Below are 21,540 nucleotides of genomic sequence, written 5' to 3'. Positions count from 1 at the left end.
CTTCTCAGAGACTCACTTGTACATGAAAAAATAGGTGTTTTGTAACTCACTCTGGCAAAAAGATATAACCCCACTTTAACAATTCAAACCAGTTGCAACCTAGAGCTCCATCCATTCATCCATTATCTGAACCGCTTATCCTGCTCTCAGGGTCGCGGGGATGCTGGAGCCTATTCCAGTAGTCATTGGGCGACAGGCGGGGAGACACCCTGGACAGGCCGCCAGGCCATCATAGGGCCTAGAGCAACCTAGAGCTAAAAACTAAAAATGTGATAATCAAATACTGTAATTTTCTTATCTTAAAATCAACAACATGCCTAAAAAAATAAACTGTCTGACCCAACACTAGACCGTCTGCTACACTATCACTGACCAGTCCATCCATGTCTGGTTGAAGGTGTTGGATTGGACAGAAAATGTGCATATCATATGTTCCTCCATAGCACGTGCTCTTGTATCACTCCCGCTGTTAAGACTTAGCATAAATATGCCTTGATGCATGTTCAATAATCCAGGTAAGGAAACCGAGAAAGTTAAATCAGTTCGTCTGGACACTACGTGTAGTGGGAGAGATAATAAAAAAATGCATCTTGAGTAAATCTGATGCATCTTGGGTCTGTTCACACTTGGATTTTTATGTGGTTTGGTTAAATCTGATTTACTCAAGACACATTTTTATGCTAAGTGTAAGCAGGGTGATTTCAAAAGGCGACATTGCACTGTAATCACCCTATAACCCTCTCAAACACTGGATTTCTGCCAGATGTGGCAGATTACATGTGATTTTGTTTGTACTATACAATCATCCCTTGTCTTGGTGGATGATGATGACTGGTGAAAGTAAGGCAGCGGAAGAGGATAAGGCTGGGTATGGTGGGGAGCCATCAACTTTGCCTCTCTGTACTGGTTTTAGGACTGCCTTTTTAAAAGGTGCACTGGTTATGGCACCCGACCATAGAATAGACCACAACCAGACAAACCATTCAGCCCAACTTTTCAATTTAAGCTTACTAATCTGTATTAAATTGACTACTTCCAGTGATATCAACACTCAATGGGGGGGGGCATGAACAAGAATGTCTGACGGCTCAGTAATGCAGGCAGCTGGAGTTTGGAGCATCACGCAGCAGATCAGCGGACTCTGCACCAGCTGCTGCGTTTCGCCCTCGTGTGGCAAAATTGTGACACTGCACCTTTCCCCCCGCTGAGCTCATAGAGGGAGGGGCCGGTGGCTCAGCGGCAGGGTAGCTGGTCCATAGCCACCCCTACTCTTACAGAGGCACTTTCCATCGCACCGCCACAGTTCCCTGAAGCTCCCAGCCAAGCAGCATCCATTAGAGGGGGATATCTTTTTTTTTCTTCCTCAAACCATTTGCTCAACGGTAGCATTGCTCTTCGCACGCCCGTAAAAATGTCTTATCAAGGCAAAAAGAATATCCCAAAGATCACGGTAAGAAACGCATTTTTTATTTACGCCTCAACCGTGCCGTGACAACTTAGATGCCTCGGATGATGCGAATCTCTGCATTGGGGTTTTTGTCTTGTTTTCTGTGACCGCGGTCTTCATGCGGCGATGGGGGATCAGGATTTTCCTATCAGCGTGGGGGCAATTTGCTTTTCTTTCCATTGCGTGAGTCGAGGGGAGGGAAGAGGTAGAGGAGATATATGCAGAATAAAATGGCATGGCTGGACCATAGTGACAGCTAGACAGGGGAGAGAGAACTAGGCGTTTTCTTAAAGGTGTCCTCCATCCTCTTTGTTGAAGGCGCTCCTGTAGTCGCAGACACGCTATGTACACGTGCCCAGGCCACGCCAGTGGGAAAGGGATGTAGCCAAACAACCTTTCACAGCTTCTTCTTTTTTTAATGCAATTTTATTATCTTGATTAAAAAACGTTTTTATCTGTTTCTTCTTAATGCACATTAATGTTAAAGGTGAAATGCTTGTAAGATTCTTTAACAGGATATTTTAGTACTGGTGGCGCATTTATTTTGGGTGACAGGTTAATACATCGTAGAATGGATTATTATAGGGGATGGGTGACTAGAACCTTCATAAAATAGGACCGACCGATGGACACCGGGGGGAAATAATCAAACCAATTTGAGCACATTTCTGTTCGAAATGATACTTTATAAATAACGTAACTTCGATAAAATTGCGTTTTAAATCTGAAGAAATCTAGCCGATGTAGACTGTCAGACCTAGATGTGGAGGGGCTGGTGCAGAGGGGAGGGGGGGGGCTATCCACGCCCATGTAAGTAAAAGCAGTTGGAATAAGCCGGTCTCGTAGAGTAACTGGGGCATCACAGATACTCTACTATATATTAGAGAGGCGAGGACATTTGACCAAGATTTTTTTTTTATCGATGCATCAAGGGTGGAGGCGAAATTCAGGCCAGCGTGGTTTTACGGGTGCCTGCGACTACTGCAGAGCAACAAATCTGCCTCTCGCTCTCTCACGTGCGTGCGCGCGCGAGAGAGATTTCTTGCTTGCCTGTGTGTGTGTGTGTGTGTGTGAGAGAGAGCGAGATGCAGGCCAAGTCATTGTTGTGGCTCAGGCTGCACCCGGTCATGCATTCAGGGGTGTTGCTTGGCTATGAGAGAGAGAGAGAGAGAGAGAGAGCGACAAAGAGAGAGCGAGAGAGAGAGACCCCTTTGTCTGGAGTCGGCGTACATTACAAAAGGAGGGTCGGTGAAAGCGCTGGTGTGCAGGTCTTGCCTCTCTTGCCTTTGGCAGCATAACTGACAGTAACGTCTCTCCAAGGCTCCGGTAGATCATAAGTGGAAATATGTGAGCCGTAGCCTCCGATTGTCATCGATATGTATATATTGGCAAAGCCTGGAGTGAACCGGTCTCTATTTCCGCACGGTGATTGCGCGAGCCTGCTCGCTCGACCGAGTGTGCAATATGGTCCGCGCAGGAGGACATGGTTTTTGATCGTTAATGCCGGTAAACGACTGTGACGACTGTGTTTCTGGTGATAACCAGTTCAGCCCCACTGCTGCTTTACCTGCTGCTCCGTCCCAGACTGCTGAAGGACGCGTGTCTGGGGGAGAGAATGGCAGCAGTGAGCACACAGTAACATGAACACTGCACTTAATGGTCAGATTTGCAACTATATATATATATATATATATAGTTTATAGATTTTGATGTGCTTCGCTGTCAAATACACAGCCCCCAAGCTCTTTGCCGTAGACTGCTCTCTAAACGTGACATGCCTCATTTGAAACGCTGTGGTAATGCACTTCTGCTGCTATCATAATCTAGTGCAGAGAGGCTTTATAAGCGGTGACGTATATTCTGAAACACATGACTCTAGGGCAACGGGACTACAACACTACAAACACATTCCCTGCTGGGTTTCAGCTCTTTCCTCTGGTTTCCTTTTTTTTTTTTAGAAAGGCCCTGTCAGTTTTCTGGGTGTGGTTCTTCCCTACTTCTCATCCGCTCTTACTGTAGTAACTTCTGCGTTGTACTGTGCTAGTACATGTCATCAATTAAACCCCCCTCCCACCATTCATCTGTAATGGGCATCTGCAGGCAGGACCAAGGGAAACTGACAGCAGATTTGCCCAGGGAATGAAGCCTATTTTCCCATTTGGCCCCCCACACGCCAATCCATGCCAGCCCTACACCGGCTGCAGCGATGCAGGATCAACTGCAAAGAAAACACCCTGTTGACCATGACCACCCAGATGTTGCTGTACCACTCACCATGGTGACGAACATACAGTGATGATGTCAGCAAATTAATCTTAGGTGCTCTCGCGCGCACACGCGCACACACACACACACACACACACACACACACACACACACACACACACCGAACCACAAGCACACAGACTCCTCAGACTGAATGAGAAAGAGTCTAATTCAGCTTATCTGGCCCAATCAGAACCAGAGCTTGAGTTTTAGTTGCCATGGTTTCGTGGTTATGCAACCTCCGCCTATCGTGAGATCAAGTCTGCACACTACCAGTATGTCTGTAAATGTGGCTAGCCTTGGCCACCTTTTCAAGATTGATAAGTCCCATTGTTTTGACTTTTACCCAAGTGTGAGAAAAAAAAACCCTCATGGACTTTTGAGCGAAGAGTAAATATTTTTGGTAACCAGGCAACAGCGCCGGAGCCGGGGCACTGGCTCACATGCAGGATGACTTTTCTCTTCCACCGGTCTCTCCCAGCTCCCCTGCTGCTACACACACGCGCGTGCGCACTCGCGCACACACACACACACACACACACACACACACACACACACACACACACACACACACACACACACACAGAGGGCTCACTCTCACAGCTAATGGAGGACGTTGTGTCCTTCTGGCTCTGATCTCCTGTTTATGGCAATGGTGTTTTCCAGCATTAATAACAAGGACAGGACAGGACAGGACAAGATTGGACCATTCCCAGTCAAAATACACCAAAGACGGACTTCTTTTACTCCTTTGTGGAGGTGTAATTCTGGCAAGTGTGGAAAAACGCTGTCACCGTTACATATTGGCGTGGTGTAGGAGGACAAAGCAGACACCCAGGTTTCTATTTCTGACGGCTGCTGACTTGTATAATGCTGAAAGGGAGTCTTTCCTGTGTAGTAGGAGGAGCTACATTTTAGGCCCACGTGTTTTCCAGAATCCATGCGGCGGTGTCAAGCTGCATTATCTTCCTCTTCCTCAGGAATTTTTTTTTCTGTGTCCTTGTCATTGAAAATCCAACAGATAAACGTGTCCTTAAATTGCAGGGCCCTTCTCATCCTTAAGGCCTTAAGATGCTTTTATGCAGAAAAGCTTTTCATTTAACCATGTAGCGTTGTCTGTTTTTATGGTTTCACTGCATTGTCAAACACTTTGAGCTTGTCTTGGACAATGAAAGGTGCTATACAAATAACATTTATTATTATTATTATTATTATTATTATCAGGGGAAAATATGTCTGATGAGGTGCTTATACTAATACAAAGGAGTACTCTATACTCAACAGGGGAAACTGTTTATGTGTCAGTTATGTTTGCTTATTGACGCCAAGGCAATGGTCAGAGTCTGTATTGTTGAGTTAAAGTGATGGATGGCAACAGAGGAATCTGGTAGCTGGGCTCTCAGTTTACCAGCCCCACATTGGCTGCGTACTCCGCGTGCAGTGCAGGGTTTCAGTGTTGAAATAATTTAATGTTTAACATTGTGACTATTCCATTCGATCTAGATTTATTACTCCAAAAGTAGCGTACTTCGAAATAAACATATGTGTTTAATTTCAGCATCGTAGTGTAGCAGAGTCTGGTCCCTTCCTTTTGTGGTTTTAATGTTTTCTATAAAGATAATCCCTGCAGATGTTCTGATTTGTGCATGCTCAGATGATTTGGTAAATTCAATGATCTTTGTGATGCAGAAACAGCAAATCTTCAAATCCCAGCGCTAAACTGTCGGGAGGAGCTCCCGGTCACACACACAAGGTACACTCGAGGGTGAATTTAATCCCAGAGAAATGGAGAAGAAACATTTGCGATCCAAAGATTTGCAGGATTACAATCTATTACATGTAACGGCACTTCAAGTAGCTCTAAGTGCACTGAGGATATTTTGCAACAAAAAAAAGTTCATTTTTAAAAAAAATTCTATCTTTAACATAATATTGAACTTACTTGAGATCGCAAACACAAATGCTAGTATGTATGACAGTAAATGTGTCTGTCTTTCTCTTCTCTGGACAATATAATCATGATTACTGCTGGTAGTCCTAAACATCTTGATGTTCCATTGAGTTGTATTTTCTCCATCAGATAAGGGACACTGCAGCTAAAGTGAGACCAATTAAAGTGCATTGAGACTGCACTCTCCCTTCACCGAGTCTCTTGTTAAACATCAGTTTCTATTTCTATGAGCTCTCAAACCTATAATGACTGCAGCTTGTTTATTGCTGTGAGCTAGGTTTATTTGTGGGTTACGTATGTAATAGTGAATCAAATGGTATGCCTCATTTTATCATCTCTTGTCTTGTAATTTTGCTTGCAATTTTCCCCCAAAATAACCGGAAGGCTGCCGAGTGAACATTATTGTTGCCAGTTTTCATTGTCATAAAAATCATATATATAGCTTTTTTTTTTTTGCTGCAATTTCATGCATATATTTGACATGGAAATGGTGATCTGTTTTTGTGGGCTTGCAAGTAGGTTATTACTCATGGCGTCTACTTGATGCTGCCAGCAAAACACACTGAGATCTTTCTTTGCTTGTCCTGCTGACAGGTTGGTGTCAGCAGTAAAATGATTGACATGAGATGACATGATCAGTGACCTTGTCAAGGTCAGACCAAATAATCAGGGAAGGGATAATCAATAATCTCATGGCTGAGTGCACTTAATTGTGTCAAAAACCATTTGTAACCATGGATACCCAGTGATGGAAGCAAAAAAAAAAGGCAAATTGATGGTTTACATGATAAGGACTGACATAGTGATCCACCCAGTTACCACTTAGCAGCTATAGCAGTGAGAGGAGTGCCCTCAGTAGAGTGCAGGTCTCCACCAGACAGATGTCTCTCTCCTTCTCCAGTGTTAGAATTTGGCACGCATGGACAGAAAACCCAGTGTTTTTCCTGCCATTAGAAGATTTTATCACACCGCCCAAGTCGATTGAATGGGAAATATGGAGGGAAAAAAAAGTTTTAATATGCAGCGCTCAAGCTAAAACAATCTAGCTAATAAAAACGTTTTGCCTGTCAGTCTGGATTTGCCGTCTCCTAGGTGGACCCAGACATGAAATGACAGAGATGAGGGTATCATTATTTCAAAGCCCCTATTAAAAGACTTCAAATGTGTTTAACATGGCGGTTTTCATGATATAAAATGAATCAAGTTTGAATGGCTGCTCTGCTGATTGACTTTCATCCATAAAAAAAAAACAACGGTAAGAAAACACGGCTCAGCCATGGGACATGTTTTATTGTGCCCACTGAGATGATTTCCATCTGTGACTGTAATTAATCCTACTCTTGAAATTGTATTTTGATAGCAAAGTTTGAACACTGGAGGCTATGGCACTTCCGCGTGACGGCGAGGTGAATAAGGTGAATTGTTTTTGGTTCCTCCGGTGTTCCTCCAGTCCTGTGCTGAGATCAGCAGTGACTGATTTACTGGCTGGCCAAAATCACATTCGACTTCTCATGTACTTCCAAGACTCAGACCCAATTACATGTTCTGGTTTTGACACTATCGCTACCCGATCTGACTCGACCGTAAATCTGAGTCGGGCATGTTTGACTCAGATCAGGCAGCGATGGAGAGCAGCGTTGGTCGAGCGAGCGGGAGAGTGAATGAAGAGAGGGAGTGGCGATATCGAGGACAAATGTTTTTTGAAGGCTATGAATCACTGCAACACAAGAGGTTCTAAGTTGTACAGTCATGTGCACACAAAAAATTAGGCTGATACGTCCAATAGTTTACGAGACTAGTCACGGACACACACACACACACACACGAGTAAACACGTAATCCCCCCCAGGCTGCCGCCTGGCAAAGATAGTAATCTCTACTTCCTCTGACATTTTAAGAGCCACAGGGAGCAGCAGCACCTATACCCCCTAACCCTGATGAAATGTATGACAGATAATATTAGATTACTGAAAAGACAAGCTGAAGGAAACGAAAACGGTCGTAAGAGGATGGCTTCCTCTCAGACGCCCCGAATAGTAGACCTTTTATACTTTGATTTACGAGGTGTAAAAAGTATCGGAGATCAAATATCTGATGCTAGGGTGTGTCAGGTAAACCTTCCACCGAAAAGGTCCTCAGAGGACCCTTTTTCCCACATAAACCTAAATCCAACCTTCCAAGTACCTTCTATGGCTTAAACTTTGGAATACCACACTTTCAACTTCATAAGGAAACCATTAACAGGCACGCCTAAATCTGTTCAAAGTTAACAACAGTAAACACTGTCTATTCACCATGGTAATGTGACAATAAGGTTTAAACTTACTCATAATAGTAACCGAACTTGAATCTAGGAAGTAGCAACAACAGTAACTTTAAGGAAATGGGACCTTTGTAGTTGACCTGAATACAGTTTTTTTTTATCATTTGAGGCTCACACAAAACTCTGTAATACATCATTATGATATCAAAGTCCCAATTAGTATTAGTTTAATCAAAAAAGTAACTGGGGCATAGGGTTATTATTACACAGATTTGTGAGTCAATGAAATACAGAGAAAACCAAATTTCTGACACCATACAATACCATTGTTTGAAATTTAAATAAAAAAATCAAATAAATGTGTGGAGTAGAACAAAAACAGTTAATGGCAAAACTCAACATTCAGCGAGTCTGTCAACATTTTCTGTAAATCTGTCCAGTGACATAGCTTCCTCTCAGATGCCCTGATTATTACAACTTGTATATGTACTTTATACTTTGATTTATGCGGTGTAAAAAGTATCAGAAATCAAATATGTGATGCAAGGGTGTGTCAGGTACTAAGCCTTCCAACTTAACAATAAATGGACAAATATCCAAACAGGGCGGCACGGTGGCCCAGTGGTTAGCACTGTTGCCTCTCAGCAGGAAGGTCCTGGGTTCAAACCCCGGTGTTGTCCAACCTTGCGGGGGGTCGTCCTCTGTGTGGAGCTTGCATGTTCTCCCCATGTCTGTGGGTTTTCCCGGGGTGCTCCGGTTTCCCCCACCATCAAAAGAAACATGCATGTTGGGGTTTATACTCCTGTCTGTGCCCCTGACCAAGGCAGTAGGAAAAGAACTGGAGTTGGTCCCCGGGCGCAGCATGAAGGCGGCAGCCCACTGCTTCTAGCTACACAGATCACAGCTAGGATGGGTTAATTTGCAGTAACTGTATTTCCTCAACAGGATTAATAAAGGAAACTTCATTTAAAACAGTGATGAAAAAGATCGATAAGAAATAGTTGAAAGTGAACAGGACGCTGATCAGCTTCTCATCCCTCATGTTGTGACAACGATGAACTGCTGGAATCGCCATCTTTGACTAACAGTTACGTAGCATCCTGTCTGGGATTAAGGACACTGTTATCTGAAAAGCCACAGCAGACCACAGAATGCCATCAAATTATCTTGGCCGCAGAGAATTAAGGGAATGCCAAGTCAAAACCCACTATTCATTTCGCAGAACTGCATAAAAAATTTTTTAAAAAAACATCAACATGGTAACTGTGCTACCATTTCATTATGTGGGCCCTCCTGTCGCATTAAAGTGTTAACAAATGACGTAGAATTTATACTGATAACCACAAAGTCTTTTTCCCTTTTTAGGATGAAATGTTGAACTGGACTGTGTTAGAGGGTTTAGTTTTAATACTGGTTGTTGATGGTCAAGCTTTGTCAATGCGTGTATGTACTGTACCATGCTGCAGAATTCGGTTGCTCCCTGCACCTATAACAGCCTTTAACATTAATGCACAGTCACAGTCGTGAATAAACCTATCATTTAAGGGGTGCAGTAATTATATTAAGGGGTCCGCAGCGTACAGGGAATTCTACAACAAACGTATATTTTCTGCAAATTTACAGACAGATATTCTGTCAGTAACGCAAGTCATGTATCATCTTGTAGATTTATCTTGCACATATTCTGCCAAATGGTGAAACAAAATGCACTGCCTCAAGGATGAGATGAGTAATGGGAAACTCAACCATTGGGAAGTTTTGCCAAAGATTCCAGAGAAACCCACAGTAAAATGGCTGCAAGTTGATTTATGAAGTATGATGATGAAGTGATTATGAAAGAAATGTGTCTTAAAGCACGTGTTTTTGATACAATTGTGACAGTTTGGCCACCCTTGATGCATCTGAAAACAGTTGTACCCCTGAATTTTAGGATAGATTAGACTCGCTTGGATGAAGTGTCGCTGGCATGCTTTGGCAGTTTGATCAACAATTTTGCAAAACAAAAGATCTATACCCTGACATTTAAGTGAAAATTTCATCTTTAAGAGTTTTCCCACAATTACAATTCAGTTTTTCACAATCCAATTGACAAATAAAGTGTAAAACCTCAAATAGCACCCACACAAAGTATATTATTCAATAATGCGTAAATGCAGTGGATGAGGACCACTAAGAAATGGTCAGTCACTTTGCAGACTAAGGGCTTTTGCATTGCGGTTGAAATGGAAAGCTATTGATCCTTCCTGTGACTGCATACTGTTATGGTGGCAGTGAGAACAGACAGAAAACTGTTATATGTGTGTTTCAGGGTGTCTGTTATTGTCAGTAATGAAGTGTTTAAGTGTGTGCATATGTGTTTGGGAGTCTACATGACTCTCTCTGTGTGTGTGTGTGTGTGTGTGTGTGTGTGTGTGTGTGTGTGTGTGTGTGTGTGTGTGTGTGTGTGTGTGTGTGTGTGTGTGTGTGTGTGATTTATTGGAGTAATGTAGTCAGGAGTCCATGCATTAGGGCACACCCTGTTCTGCAGTAGAGCCTCTCAGGGCCAAAGCCAATATGCTTGCTTCTTGAAAAACCCATTAGACAACTACTATTACAAAGCCTTTATTCATTCCAGAAAAGATATGGTAAATAACCACATATCATCTTAACAATTAGAGCAGATAGATGTCCATCCATCCATCCTGGGAACCGCTTATCCTGCTCTCAGGGTCGCAGGGATGCTGGAGCCGATTCCAGCAGTCGTTGGGCAGGAGGCGGGGAGACAATATATTGTAAACTACTAATAAGACACGTTAGCCCCTTGCTAATGGGTCTGACCCTTTAGTCGAGCGGTTAGCGATGTCGCCTTGTGGTGCAATACACCCGTATCGAATCCCACACCGGACAAGAAAATAACCGGTTATAATATCTACACTTTTATGCCATATAAAGGCCTTCTACCTTTTAAAAATGCCTTATACTTTTTTCCGTACAGGGGTCCCCAATGGGAAGAGAATTGGCCCTCTGAGCACAGCCTGAGACCTAGTGCCCCCGTCCATAGGGTTCGTGGTTGTGTCAGGAAGGGCATCCGACCTGACATTTTGCCAAATCATGCGGATTGACAAGACCGCCATCGGTGCTGTGCCCTCACAGCGTACCGATTGAAACTATCAAATGCGTTGTGGTGACCCCCGGGAAACAGGGAACAAGCCGAACGAAGAAGAAGATGATGATGATGTGTGTTTGAGTAGGCAAGGCGGAACGCATTTGCCGAAATGTCGTCTGGGCCTAAAACACCTACAAAACGTATCGATGTTTGTGTATTGTGTGGAAAAATGTTCGACTCGTGTCGACTACTTGTGACACAATCCGGTCGTAGAAGTGGTCTCTCAACTTCAACTCCATTCTCACGTCTCAAATTGCTAACCGGACTGTAAATAATGACGCACCTACGGAAGAGGAAGTCGTCACAGGAAACGGGAGTGAGCGTCCAGCAGCTAGTACGTCGAAATATTAGCCGTTGTCCCCAGACGATTTAGCCCCTGGGTTCCGACATTGAGACGTCAGTGACGTGTTTGTTAGCAACACTATCTTGCCTTCAAAATCAACAGCAATTCAAGAGACAAAGGTGAAACATCTTTCTTTTTTTTCACCTCATGTTGATATTTTAAGGTTTCAGGAAATAGTGTGAAACATCACATTATGTGCGCTAAAAAAGTGAAATGTTTTAATTCGTTCTGTAATCTATGCTAGCGCTTTCTTCCAAGTGCTGCAGTGTGTTGCTACAGGGTGTGGTCGTCTTGGACTGCTCTGAGTTCTGTTTCACCGTTTTCCATCACACACACACACACACACACACACACACACACACACACACACATAACCAGTCTCACACAACACACTTTAACATGGTCGCATAATACTTACTTTCAAAACCAATAAAAACAATATCGGCAACATACACAACCATACAAATGTTTAGGCATAATTAATAGATAAATTAATAATAACCAGAATGTAGACACTGCACACCACACAGCTACAGTATGTAGTCCTCCCTTCATCCTATCTCTGTTTGAGCTCAGCAGAGACTGGATTTGCATCATCTAAGCCACACATGTGAGCTAATCTAAATTCATTTCCTTTTTCTCTGATGTACTGGCGGAGGGAAGGGCCACTAACTCTCTCACTAACAGAACTTTGGCTCTGAAATTCGGGACAGCAAATCATTGCACATGTGTGCTGATGGGAGAATATATAGACGAGGTTTTCTTTGAGTGCTGCTGTGAACTCAACGCCACGTCATTTCACACAGGGGTAAGCATGTCATCATGCATTTTATGTGTAGGCCAGAAATATAATGTTCCCAAACAATTCTGTTCTGTTGAAGCCATGTCCTTGGGAGTCTTAATGTAATATACTTGTTGCGTTATCGTGATAATGCTGCAGTGAAGCTACAATTTGACATTTGCCACCACACGATGATGCAATGTTAATCCTGTATGTTGATAAGTAAACATTTGGGTTTAGAATTCTTTCTCTTTAAATCTCATGACAGATTGATTATTGATTATCCTAAAAATCAAATAGCAGCCTAAAATGTGAAGTTACCTACACATCCAGCTGGTCAACTAGCTAACCACTCAGTCGCTTAGCTATACCATCTGCAGCCAGTCCTGCATTAAACCCACTCAGTAAGACAGTCAGTTGTTGACTTCGCCAACCAGAACGCCAGTCAGTAAAGCCAGACACTCAGCCTCTCATCTTCTCCAGTCACCCCCACCCTGCAGCTAGCTTGTCACCATAGCAACAGCCTGCTAGTGTCTGTGTGTGTGGCGCAGTGGCGGCAGCACTGATGTCTGACTGTATGCAGTCATGACAACGCCCTGCTCACAGCACATCATCGAATTTCATGCGGACCTATCCATCATTATTAGTTATCGCTGTGCGCATTCTTCACAAAGATACCTGTCATTCCTCACGTCTTCACTTGGACGCTGAATGGGATGCTATAAGTATTTAAATATTCTTAGGTATCCAGATACCAGTCCAGACATATTGTTATGTAGGCAACTCCCCAGTTTTTCCCCACTTTAGAATAATGTCTTCAGGTTGTTGTCTTTAAATTGTCCTCCATTCCTTCAGAGGAATCATCTCATAAAATGAACGGCACTCATTGTGATGTTTGTGTAATATGCAGTTAATATGGTAATCCTTGAGTCATTCCTTAAAAGCAGCCATTCCCTTTTCAAACGAATCCTATCAACCACCCACTCACTCTCACTGTGACTGTTCTGGGTCATGTTGATCCAGACCATCCCAAATCTAGGTTACCCTAAAAGCCATTCTGTCTGCCAGTCATGTAAGGCAGATCCCTCTCATGAGGTGTTGTTTCTCTTTTGATGATCATTTTCTTTGACTTCTAATATCATAAATATAAATAAATATGTATAAATTTGGTTAAAAATCTTCTTGTACTAGGGCAGGGGTCGGGAACCTTTTTGACTGGGAGAGCCATAAAAGCCAAATATTTCTAAATATATTTCATTGAGAGCCATATAGTATTTTTAACGTATAATAAATTAAATATGTCTTACTTTTAATGCGACTTCTGGTGCTGCATGGTTTTGCTGATGGCCTTGTAGTCTGGTTCATACGTGGTGAGGTTGAGCTTAATGCAGGCGTTGAGGCTTCCATCAGTTAAACGTGAGCGTAGGTTGGTCTTAATTTTCCTCATATGCGAGAAAGACTGTTCACATGCATATGTAGAGCCAAACATGGTCAATACGGCAATACTCACACGCTGCATTGTGTGGTATGTCACAGGAAGCTCGTTCCAAGTTTTAAGAATCAGCTGGTCTTCAGGTTGAAGATTTTTAATTTCTGTCCACTTGTGTTCCCTCGCCAGCTCTGCTCGCTGTCGCGCAAGACTTTCCAACTCTCCATTAAGTGACTTGAACTTACTCATCCACATGTCTGATGCCTTCAGGTCAGCAACTTCCAGCTCAAAGTCTCCGATAGAGACCCCGGGGATGCATGTCAGGTCGATTTTGTCCACTGCACACTCATGTGGATGAGTGATGAACTTGAAAAGACCAGTGCGCGCACGAAATTCTCCAAAACGTGCTTTGAATGACTGCAGGAGATTGAACGTAAAGCCAGCTAGCTGCTGGAGATCCAGATGTTGAGTGGAGTCACTTGCTAAGCATGCATCTCTAAATTGTTGCAGTCTTTCAAAGTGCAGAAGACGACCTGTTTCAATGTCCCTGAGAAAGACTTCCAGCTTGCTTTCAAATGCAAACACTGCTTGTTGAAGGGATGAGATTGTATTTCCAATACCTTGCATTTTCACATTGAGCTGGTTCAGATGGCCAGTTATGTCCACGAGATAGTGAAACTGCAGGAGCCAGTCAGTGTTGTCTAGCTCAGGATGCTTGACGCCTTTCATTTCAAGAAAAGTCCGGATTTCACTCAGGCAAGCTGCAAAACGGCTGAGCACCTTCCCCCTTAACAACCAACGCACGTTGCTGTGTAAAAGCAGACCGGGATAATGATTCCCAACTTCTTCTAACAGAGCTTTAAACTGGCGATCATTTAAAGCTCGGGCAACAATAAAGTTGACCACTCGAATGACCAGAGACATCACCTCGCCAAGCTCCTGGCCACACGTCTGAGCGCAAAGCGCCTCCTGGTGCAGGATGCAATGAAAACTTAGGATGGCTCTCTTTTCATGTTCACGGAGAAGCGCTACAAATCCTTTGTTCTTCCCCAACATACAGGGTGCGCCATCAGTACAGACAGAAATAAGTTTATCCATCGGTAGTTTTTTTTCTTTAGCAAACTCCATGAAAGACATGAATAAATCCTCTCCTCTTGTTGTCCCTTTCATTGGCAAAACAGCCAAGCTTTCCTCACGCAGTGTGTCACCTGCAGCATACCTGGCAATGATACTGCACTGAGATAGATGGCTAACGTCTGTTGACTCATCTAACGCGAGAGAAAAGTATGTCCCGGCGTTTATGTCCTTAATTTGTGTTTCCTCGACTTGATTTGCCATCATGATGCTACGATCGTGCACAGTTCTTGCTGACAGGGGCATGTCTTTTATTCGTTTGATTATCTTGTCTTTATTTGGGAAGTCATCAAACAGTTCATTGGCCACATCAAGCATGAATGTTTTGGCATACTCGCCATCTGTGAATGACTTTCCATTCCTTACTATTGCCAAAGCCCCCGCAAAGCTAGCGGAATTCCCGTCACCTTGCTTGGTCCACACACGTAGTTGCTGCTGACTCGTCTGCACTCTCCGCTGTAGCTCCTCGCATGCCCTTTTCCTGCTGTCCCCCGCTGGATATTTCCATGCAAATGAAGCATGGTGCGTATCGAAGTGCCGCTTTATATTTGACCGTTTCATCGATGCAATTTTATCATTGCGTATTAGACATACCGCAGATCCTGCTCTCTCCACAAATGCAAATTCCTCTGTCCACGCAGCCTGGAATGCACGGTAATCATCGTCTTTTTTTCTTTTCGCCATCTTTTCCGTTACAAGGGTTGAAGCGGATAAACTAGTTGGCTATCTGATAAAATTGATTTCTTCACCTTTACAATGACCCGGACATGCTCGCGAGCCATTGGTTCCCGACCCGACCCACGGGTGACCCGTGACCCGTGAAATTTATCTTCAAAACTAATTTCTGTTTACTTTAAAATGACACAGTATTATTAAGAAATATCACAAGTATTTTAAAATCAGTTCCAAACTGATTTTTTTGAAAAAAAAAATAATTTTCAACTCAAAATTGTCTGGGAGCCATATGCCGTCACCGGAAGAGCCATATATGGCTCGCAAGCCATAGGTTCCCGACCGCTGCTGTAAGTGCTCATAACTATACAATGCAAACAAATGCCTTTTCTGATACTTATGTATCTGTGTGAATGACCATTGATGACCATTGTCCAATGAAAGGGTGCCATGGTGCCTTAGAATGGGGTGCGTCCCATGAATTTCTCCTCTAATTCTCCTCTCCTCTGTAACCTGGAAATAGATGATCTGTGCCATCATATTATCTGTTGTCCTGATACTGTAGGAGCTGAGAGAAGCTGCTTAAATCGACTCCTTAAAGCTACTTAAAACAGTTCATTTATATCCTACCCAGGAAGTATTTTTGGTTGTGTTCAAGTTCAGATTCTGATATTTTACCCAAAATTAACAACATGACAGTTTGGAACACCAGCGAATAATGAAACTTTTAGCAATAATGTTACTTGATTCAGCAGAAAGGACAGGTTTCTAATGTGTCATTACCTTACCTAGGTTGTAGCTTCTTTAGCTAGGACTTTGAACACCTATGGTCAAGATTGCATGCAATCACTTAAAATGTCCTTTTTCAAAGTCGTTATGGGCTAACTGGGCTATTTGTGTTAGGGATGGTATTATTGGTGATGGGCTTATTTTAATTCAAACATCCCACACAAACCATGTCGCAAGAAGCAAATTTGTTGAAAACGGGCCAACATAGGTGGAGGATAATGGCTCATCCATGAGCTCTGCTTTGTTAGAATAAACATATGTGGTAAGGTCTAGCTTTTGATTCATTGAGATTAAATCCATCCATCCATCCATTATCTTAACCGCTTATCCTGCTCTCAGGGTCGCGGAGATGCTGGAGCCTATTCAAGCAGTCATTGGGCGGCAGGTGGGGAGACACCCTGGACAGGCCGCTAGGCCGTCACAGGGCCCACACACACACACACCACACCCATTCATTCCTAGTGACAATTTTTAGTATGGCCAATTCACCTGACCTACATGTCTTTGGACTGTGGGAGGAAACCGGAGCCCCTGGAGGAAACCCACGCAGATACGGGGAGAACATGCAAACTCCACACAGAGGATGACCCGGATGACCCACCATGGTTGGACTACCCCGGGCTCGAACCCAGGACCTTCTTGCTGTGAGGCGACCGTGCTAACCACTGCGCCACCATGCCGCCTCATTGAGATTAAATTAGAAACCAAAAACATATACTACATTAGCCCATGTATTGAACAGATGATCAAACTGTGCTATGTATTGCTGGAATGGGATCAGTCAGAGCAATGATCGGGCTGCTTAATCCATAGCAACATCAAAATTTGATGACGAAATAGCATGCATGCATTGTGCTGCTAACTCTCAAACAAGCCCCGCAGCTGAGGCGAGGATGAACAGGACGTCACTCAATGGTCGAAAATTTCTTTATTTTTAACCAACAGGTTACGAACCTTGAAAAAGAAAACACACAAAATACAAACATACATCATTCAAGTACCCTCAACTCAAAGCTAACACACAATACAACTCACTCACTCCCGCAATCACTCACCAGTCCGTCCTCGTCCCGTCATACTAAAGAGTCCCCATTCCGAAGCTGCACCAACCTTCCCGACGTCACCCCCAGAACGCAAACCAGCCAATCACAGCAGCTCCCCGACTGAGACCCCGGATGCACGCATCTCTCGCCAATAGAACCTCGCAATAAAAGTCCTCATCAAGCACACAGAAATCACATACAATCGGAACTGGAATAAATCTCATTATTATTATCAATACTCAGATTCACCTATGTAACTAACAATTCAAACAATGCCACAATTCAACCACATGTAAACGAAATAACTTTCACAAGTTTGTACCCAAACCAAACAAAAATCTCTGACTAAACACAACTCAAATCCAACCACCCCACAGAAAGCAACACATGCATTCCCAGTAGCGCTCACTCATCCTGGAGGGGAGCAGAGGAGCAGTTGTGAATTTTTTAGGGATGCACCCTGAGTCTCATTGCTGCAGGGTTGCTGTTGTGATAAAAACTGGAAAATAAAACAAAAAAATATATACCACTGTTGGATGTAAACAGGAATAGGAAAGGAAAAGCATGAATATATAGACATTCTAATACCAAGTCCAGTTGCACTCGATTCATTTCCTTTGGATAACCATGACCTGGATGAATGAGAACATTCACAGACACATTCTAATATTCTGTCCCTGAGGGATAAATATGATCACCCCCCCCCCCCCCACACACACACACACTACCACCACCACCCTCCTGGCTGTAAGGTCAGACTATAGGTACAGCAGACCGAGGGAATACCCTTCATATACAGTTTAAATTACACATTTATACAACATATTACAGGTATGGAATGCCTGAGGGTTGCCTAAAACCTGCAATACTCTGTTCGACGAGCTCAAGAGGAACATATTGATTAGTGACAAGACAGACTGACAGAAGATTACATGCGTATAAGGCAGATGTAAAATCGCATGTGTGGGTTGAAAGGTTGACAGACAGACAGACAGACAGACAGACAGACAGACAGACAGACAGACAGACAGACAGTCTATTCAACTACTCATGATAGTGGCATTAAACTATCGCAGCAGCGTGGAGTTATTGTATGCTGATGTGTGCTGTGTGTTTGGACAGAGCAGGGTTTTAAAAAAATATACGCTCGAGGTTTTTCCCCCATGTGTTCACAAAAAACTGGACATAAGCCTGGACATAAGCTGCTCAGCTTGGGAGAGCAGAGGGGGGATCTTACTACAGAGTCAGCGAACAGCATATTTTATTGCAGTTATTGGACCATAACCTCTTTCTTCTCTTCTTATTTCCTCTCTCTCTCTCTCTCTCTCTCTCTCTCTCTCTCTCTCTCTCTCCAACCCCCCCTCTTGCCCCCCCCCCCCATAGAGCGACAGGCTTCTGATCAAAGGTGGGAGGATTGTGAACAATGACCAGTCCTTCTGTGCTGATATCTACATGGAAGATGGCCTCATTAAGTAAGTCCACTTCCTTCCTCCTCCTCCTCCTCCTCCTCCTCCTATACTCTACTGCTTATCCATCATTCCAGTTGTCCTTTCATCTTCCTTTGTTCCCTTTCTGACAGTCCGTGCACAGTCTTCCATCCATTTTCTTCCCTGTCTTATCCATTACCTCTCCTCCGCCCTCTTGTTTTCTAATCATTGCACGATGTCTCTCCAAGAGCAATACAAAACACATGAATGCAATATTGCTGCATCCCTTAGTGTGTGCAAAAATGCATGGGCGTAATAAACTTGAATCAAAAATCAAAACCAAAACCGAAAAGACATTCCATTTACTGAGATATACTTTGAATGAGTGAAATATTAGGCTTACCCACTCTGGCTATCAAATAGTGTAGCTAGGAGTGGGGAAAAGGTTAAAAGGGGATGTTTGAGATAAAATGTAATATATGAGATACTGTACATTTGATGAGGTGTAAATCAATCTTAACATGGCAGCAGGGGCGGCAGCATAATACATTCTGCTCATAACAAATCCAACACAGTATTACATAATGTTAATAAATCTCTCCTTTAGCTCTTTGTGTTCTCCACAAAATCTAGATGAACATGGCTTTCATCTGCCCACTTGATAACACACTGCCATTCCGGTTGAAGTGGACCGTTAACACACAGCTTGTTGTTTGTGGCCATGCCCATCATAATGTCTCTGGGCCAATGGCATGGTAGATGTTTCCAGTAATCATGCCCAAACCAGTGCCTGTCAGGCCAATGGCAGGGTAATTTTTTCCAGCGGTCACACCCACTCGTGCCCAGTTGTACAGAAGGCAGGTCCATTTCCCTTAGTGTTCACACCCATCCTAATCCGTTTCTCTGAGCCGAGGGCAATTTGGATAGATGTCTCTTCTTTTCCTAGTCTTTCTCATCCTGAATCAGACTTTTCTCTCATCTTCTCTCTCTCTCATATATTTCTTTCTCTGTCTCGCTCTTTCTCCCCTCTGCACTCCTCTCCCTGTTCCTTCTATCTGTGTCTCTCCCCCTTCTCTGTCCCCTCGCTCTATATCCCATCCCCTCTGTCCATGCCTCGCTTCTTCTGTGGAAAGCCAACCTTTCTCTCGTTCGCCCCCTCTCTCACTCCTATTCTGTTCTCTCTCGATTTACCAATTAGGCCCTTCCTTTGTCCCCCTTCTGCTGCCTTAGTGAGGCAGCCCAGTGAACAGCCCCCACAGCAAGGTTAGCTTTGCATACTAATTGCCAAGGAAAACTGCTCGCTGCTCCACATGCTGCACCACACTGCTGAACCACTTGTCACAGACAGCCGGACCCCTCCTCCTCCTCCTGCTCCTCCTGCTCCTCCTCCTCCTCTTTTTAGTCTGTCTGGCTAGTCTCCTCCGAGACGTGTGGCGCTCTCCCATTGGGGGAAGTGTTTTGATGGCCCATGGTGATGGTGATACTGTGCCATGTCAGAATCTGTTTAGATTGTGTTTAGGTCACTTAGAAGTCAGGAACTTTCTCTGATAGAAAAATTAGGTCTGTGCCTCTTTTTTGGCTCGCTTTTGTTTAATGTACACTACCTTAATTATATACTTATTGTCATAATTATGTGACTATTCCTCAGCTTTTGTTGCCTGTGAGTGCTGAATGGTAAATGAGATGAAATAAGGTCACAATGGGAAAAGAATGTTGCTTTTTTTGTGTGTGTAATAAATAATTATAAGACGATAGAGACAGGTGGCTTGGTGGTTGGCACTGTCAGCTCACAACATTAAGGTCCTGGTTTTGATTCCAGTCTATCTGTGTGGAGTTCACATGTTCTCCCTGTGCTAGCATTGGTACCTGTGGGAACTCTGGTTACCTCCCAAGGTCCAAAGACATGCGTGCAAAAGGATAATTTTTTTTTCCTCAACCCAAGTGTTATTCTCTTAGTTTTTACCAACATATATATTCACTTGTGATATGATTCTACTCACTGGTGTCATGGTGGAGATTTTGGAAATGGGGCCACTGTTAGACATGTTTCAGCAAGTCAAATTTAATCCAGTTACCTAAGCCGCGTATTTGAAAGTGAAAACAAAAGTGCACATCAAAAGTTGTTACCCGAAATGTCTAGTATGATCAACAATAGTCCATTCCATTACTGAGCTGCTTCATAGTTCAACTTGCAGGAAGGACTGGCCTATATTTACTGTAGGTATCTATGCAGACATGCAGTTTTTATATTGTACTGTATGTGGCCCACCTTTATATAAGCTACTGGTAAAATCCTAATCCTAGTATACCTGGTGCAAATGACAACTATTTATCTGACTTTTAAAATAATAATTGGTTAACTGGTCTTGTTAAAACATGTCTGATGCTTGTAGTCTGTGGCGTCAAAAGATGTTGTGTCCAGCAGTGCACCCATGTCCAAGTTCTCCACAGTGAAGCCAGTGCAGTGAGTAAAATGATATCATAGAGGATGTGCACAACGACAAAACCTGTGAAGCTAAGACCCAGTTGTTAAAAACCAAAATGGTCTTTCAAGTGAATTGGAGTCTCTAAATTGTCCATAGGTGTGTGTGTGTGTGTGTGTGTGTGTGTAGTGGGGTTGCGGGGGGGGGGGTGTCTCCTGGCCTTTTGCCGAATGCCCAAAAGACTCCAGCCCCCTGCAGCTCTGAATTGGATTAAGTAGGTATAGATAATGGATGGATGGATGGATGGATGCCAGGGTATCAAAATAATGTTAACGACATTGATTATATTACATTAAGGTGTTTTTGTCCTAGTTTAAGCAGCAGACTTAATTAACAGCAGACAAATTTGATGTTGTTGGAGAACTAGA

The 21,540-nt window shown here is 43.4% G+C and overlaps 1 protein-coding gene across 2 annotated transcripts in view; it reads left to right on the top strand.

Annotated features, from left to right (window-relative positions):
• Positions 1 to 1,304: 1,304 nt before the first annotated feature.
• The window catches only part of dpysl3 (dihydropyrimidinase like 3), a 66,537-nt gene continuing 46,301 nt past the window's right edge, over positions 1,305 to 21,540 (top strand). For both annotated transcript variants that reach the window (XM_056285520.1, XM_056285519.1), the window contains exons 1-2: positions 1,305 to 1,450; positions 18,646 to 18,734. In XM_056285520.1, coding sequence (XP_056141495.1) covers positions 1,412 to 1,450; positions 18,646 to 18,734 — 128 coding nt within the window. In that variant the 5' untranslated portion in view covers positions 1,305 to 1,411. The remainder of the gene's footprint in view (positions 1,451 to 18,645; positions 18,735 to 21,540) is intronic.

Source organism: Lampris incognitus, chromosome 8 (genome assembly GCF_029633865.1).
Source record: "Lampris incognitus isolate fLamInc1 chromosome 8, fLamInc1.hap2, whole genome shotgun sequence".
In the NCBI taxonomy this organism is placed as follows: domain Eukaryota; kingdom Metazoa; phylum Chordata; class Actinopteri; order Lampriformes; family Lampridae; genus Lampris; species Lampris incognitus.
The sequence above is the reverse complement of the archived record's forward strand: the minus strand, read 5'-3'. Positions and strand labels throughout refer to the sequence as shown.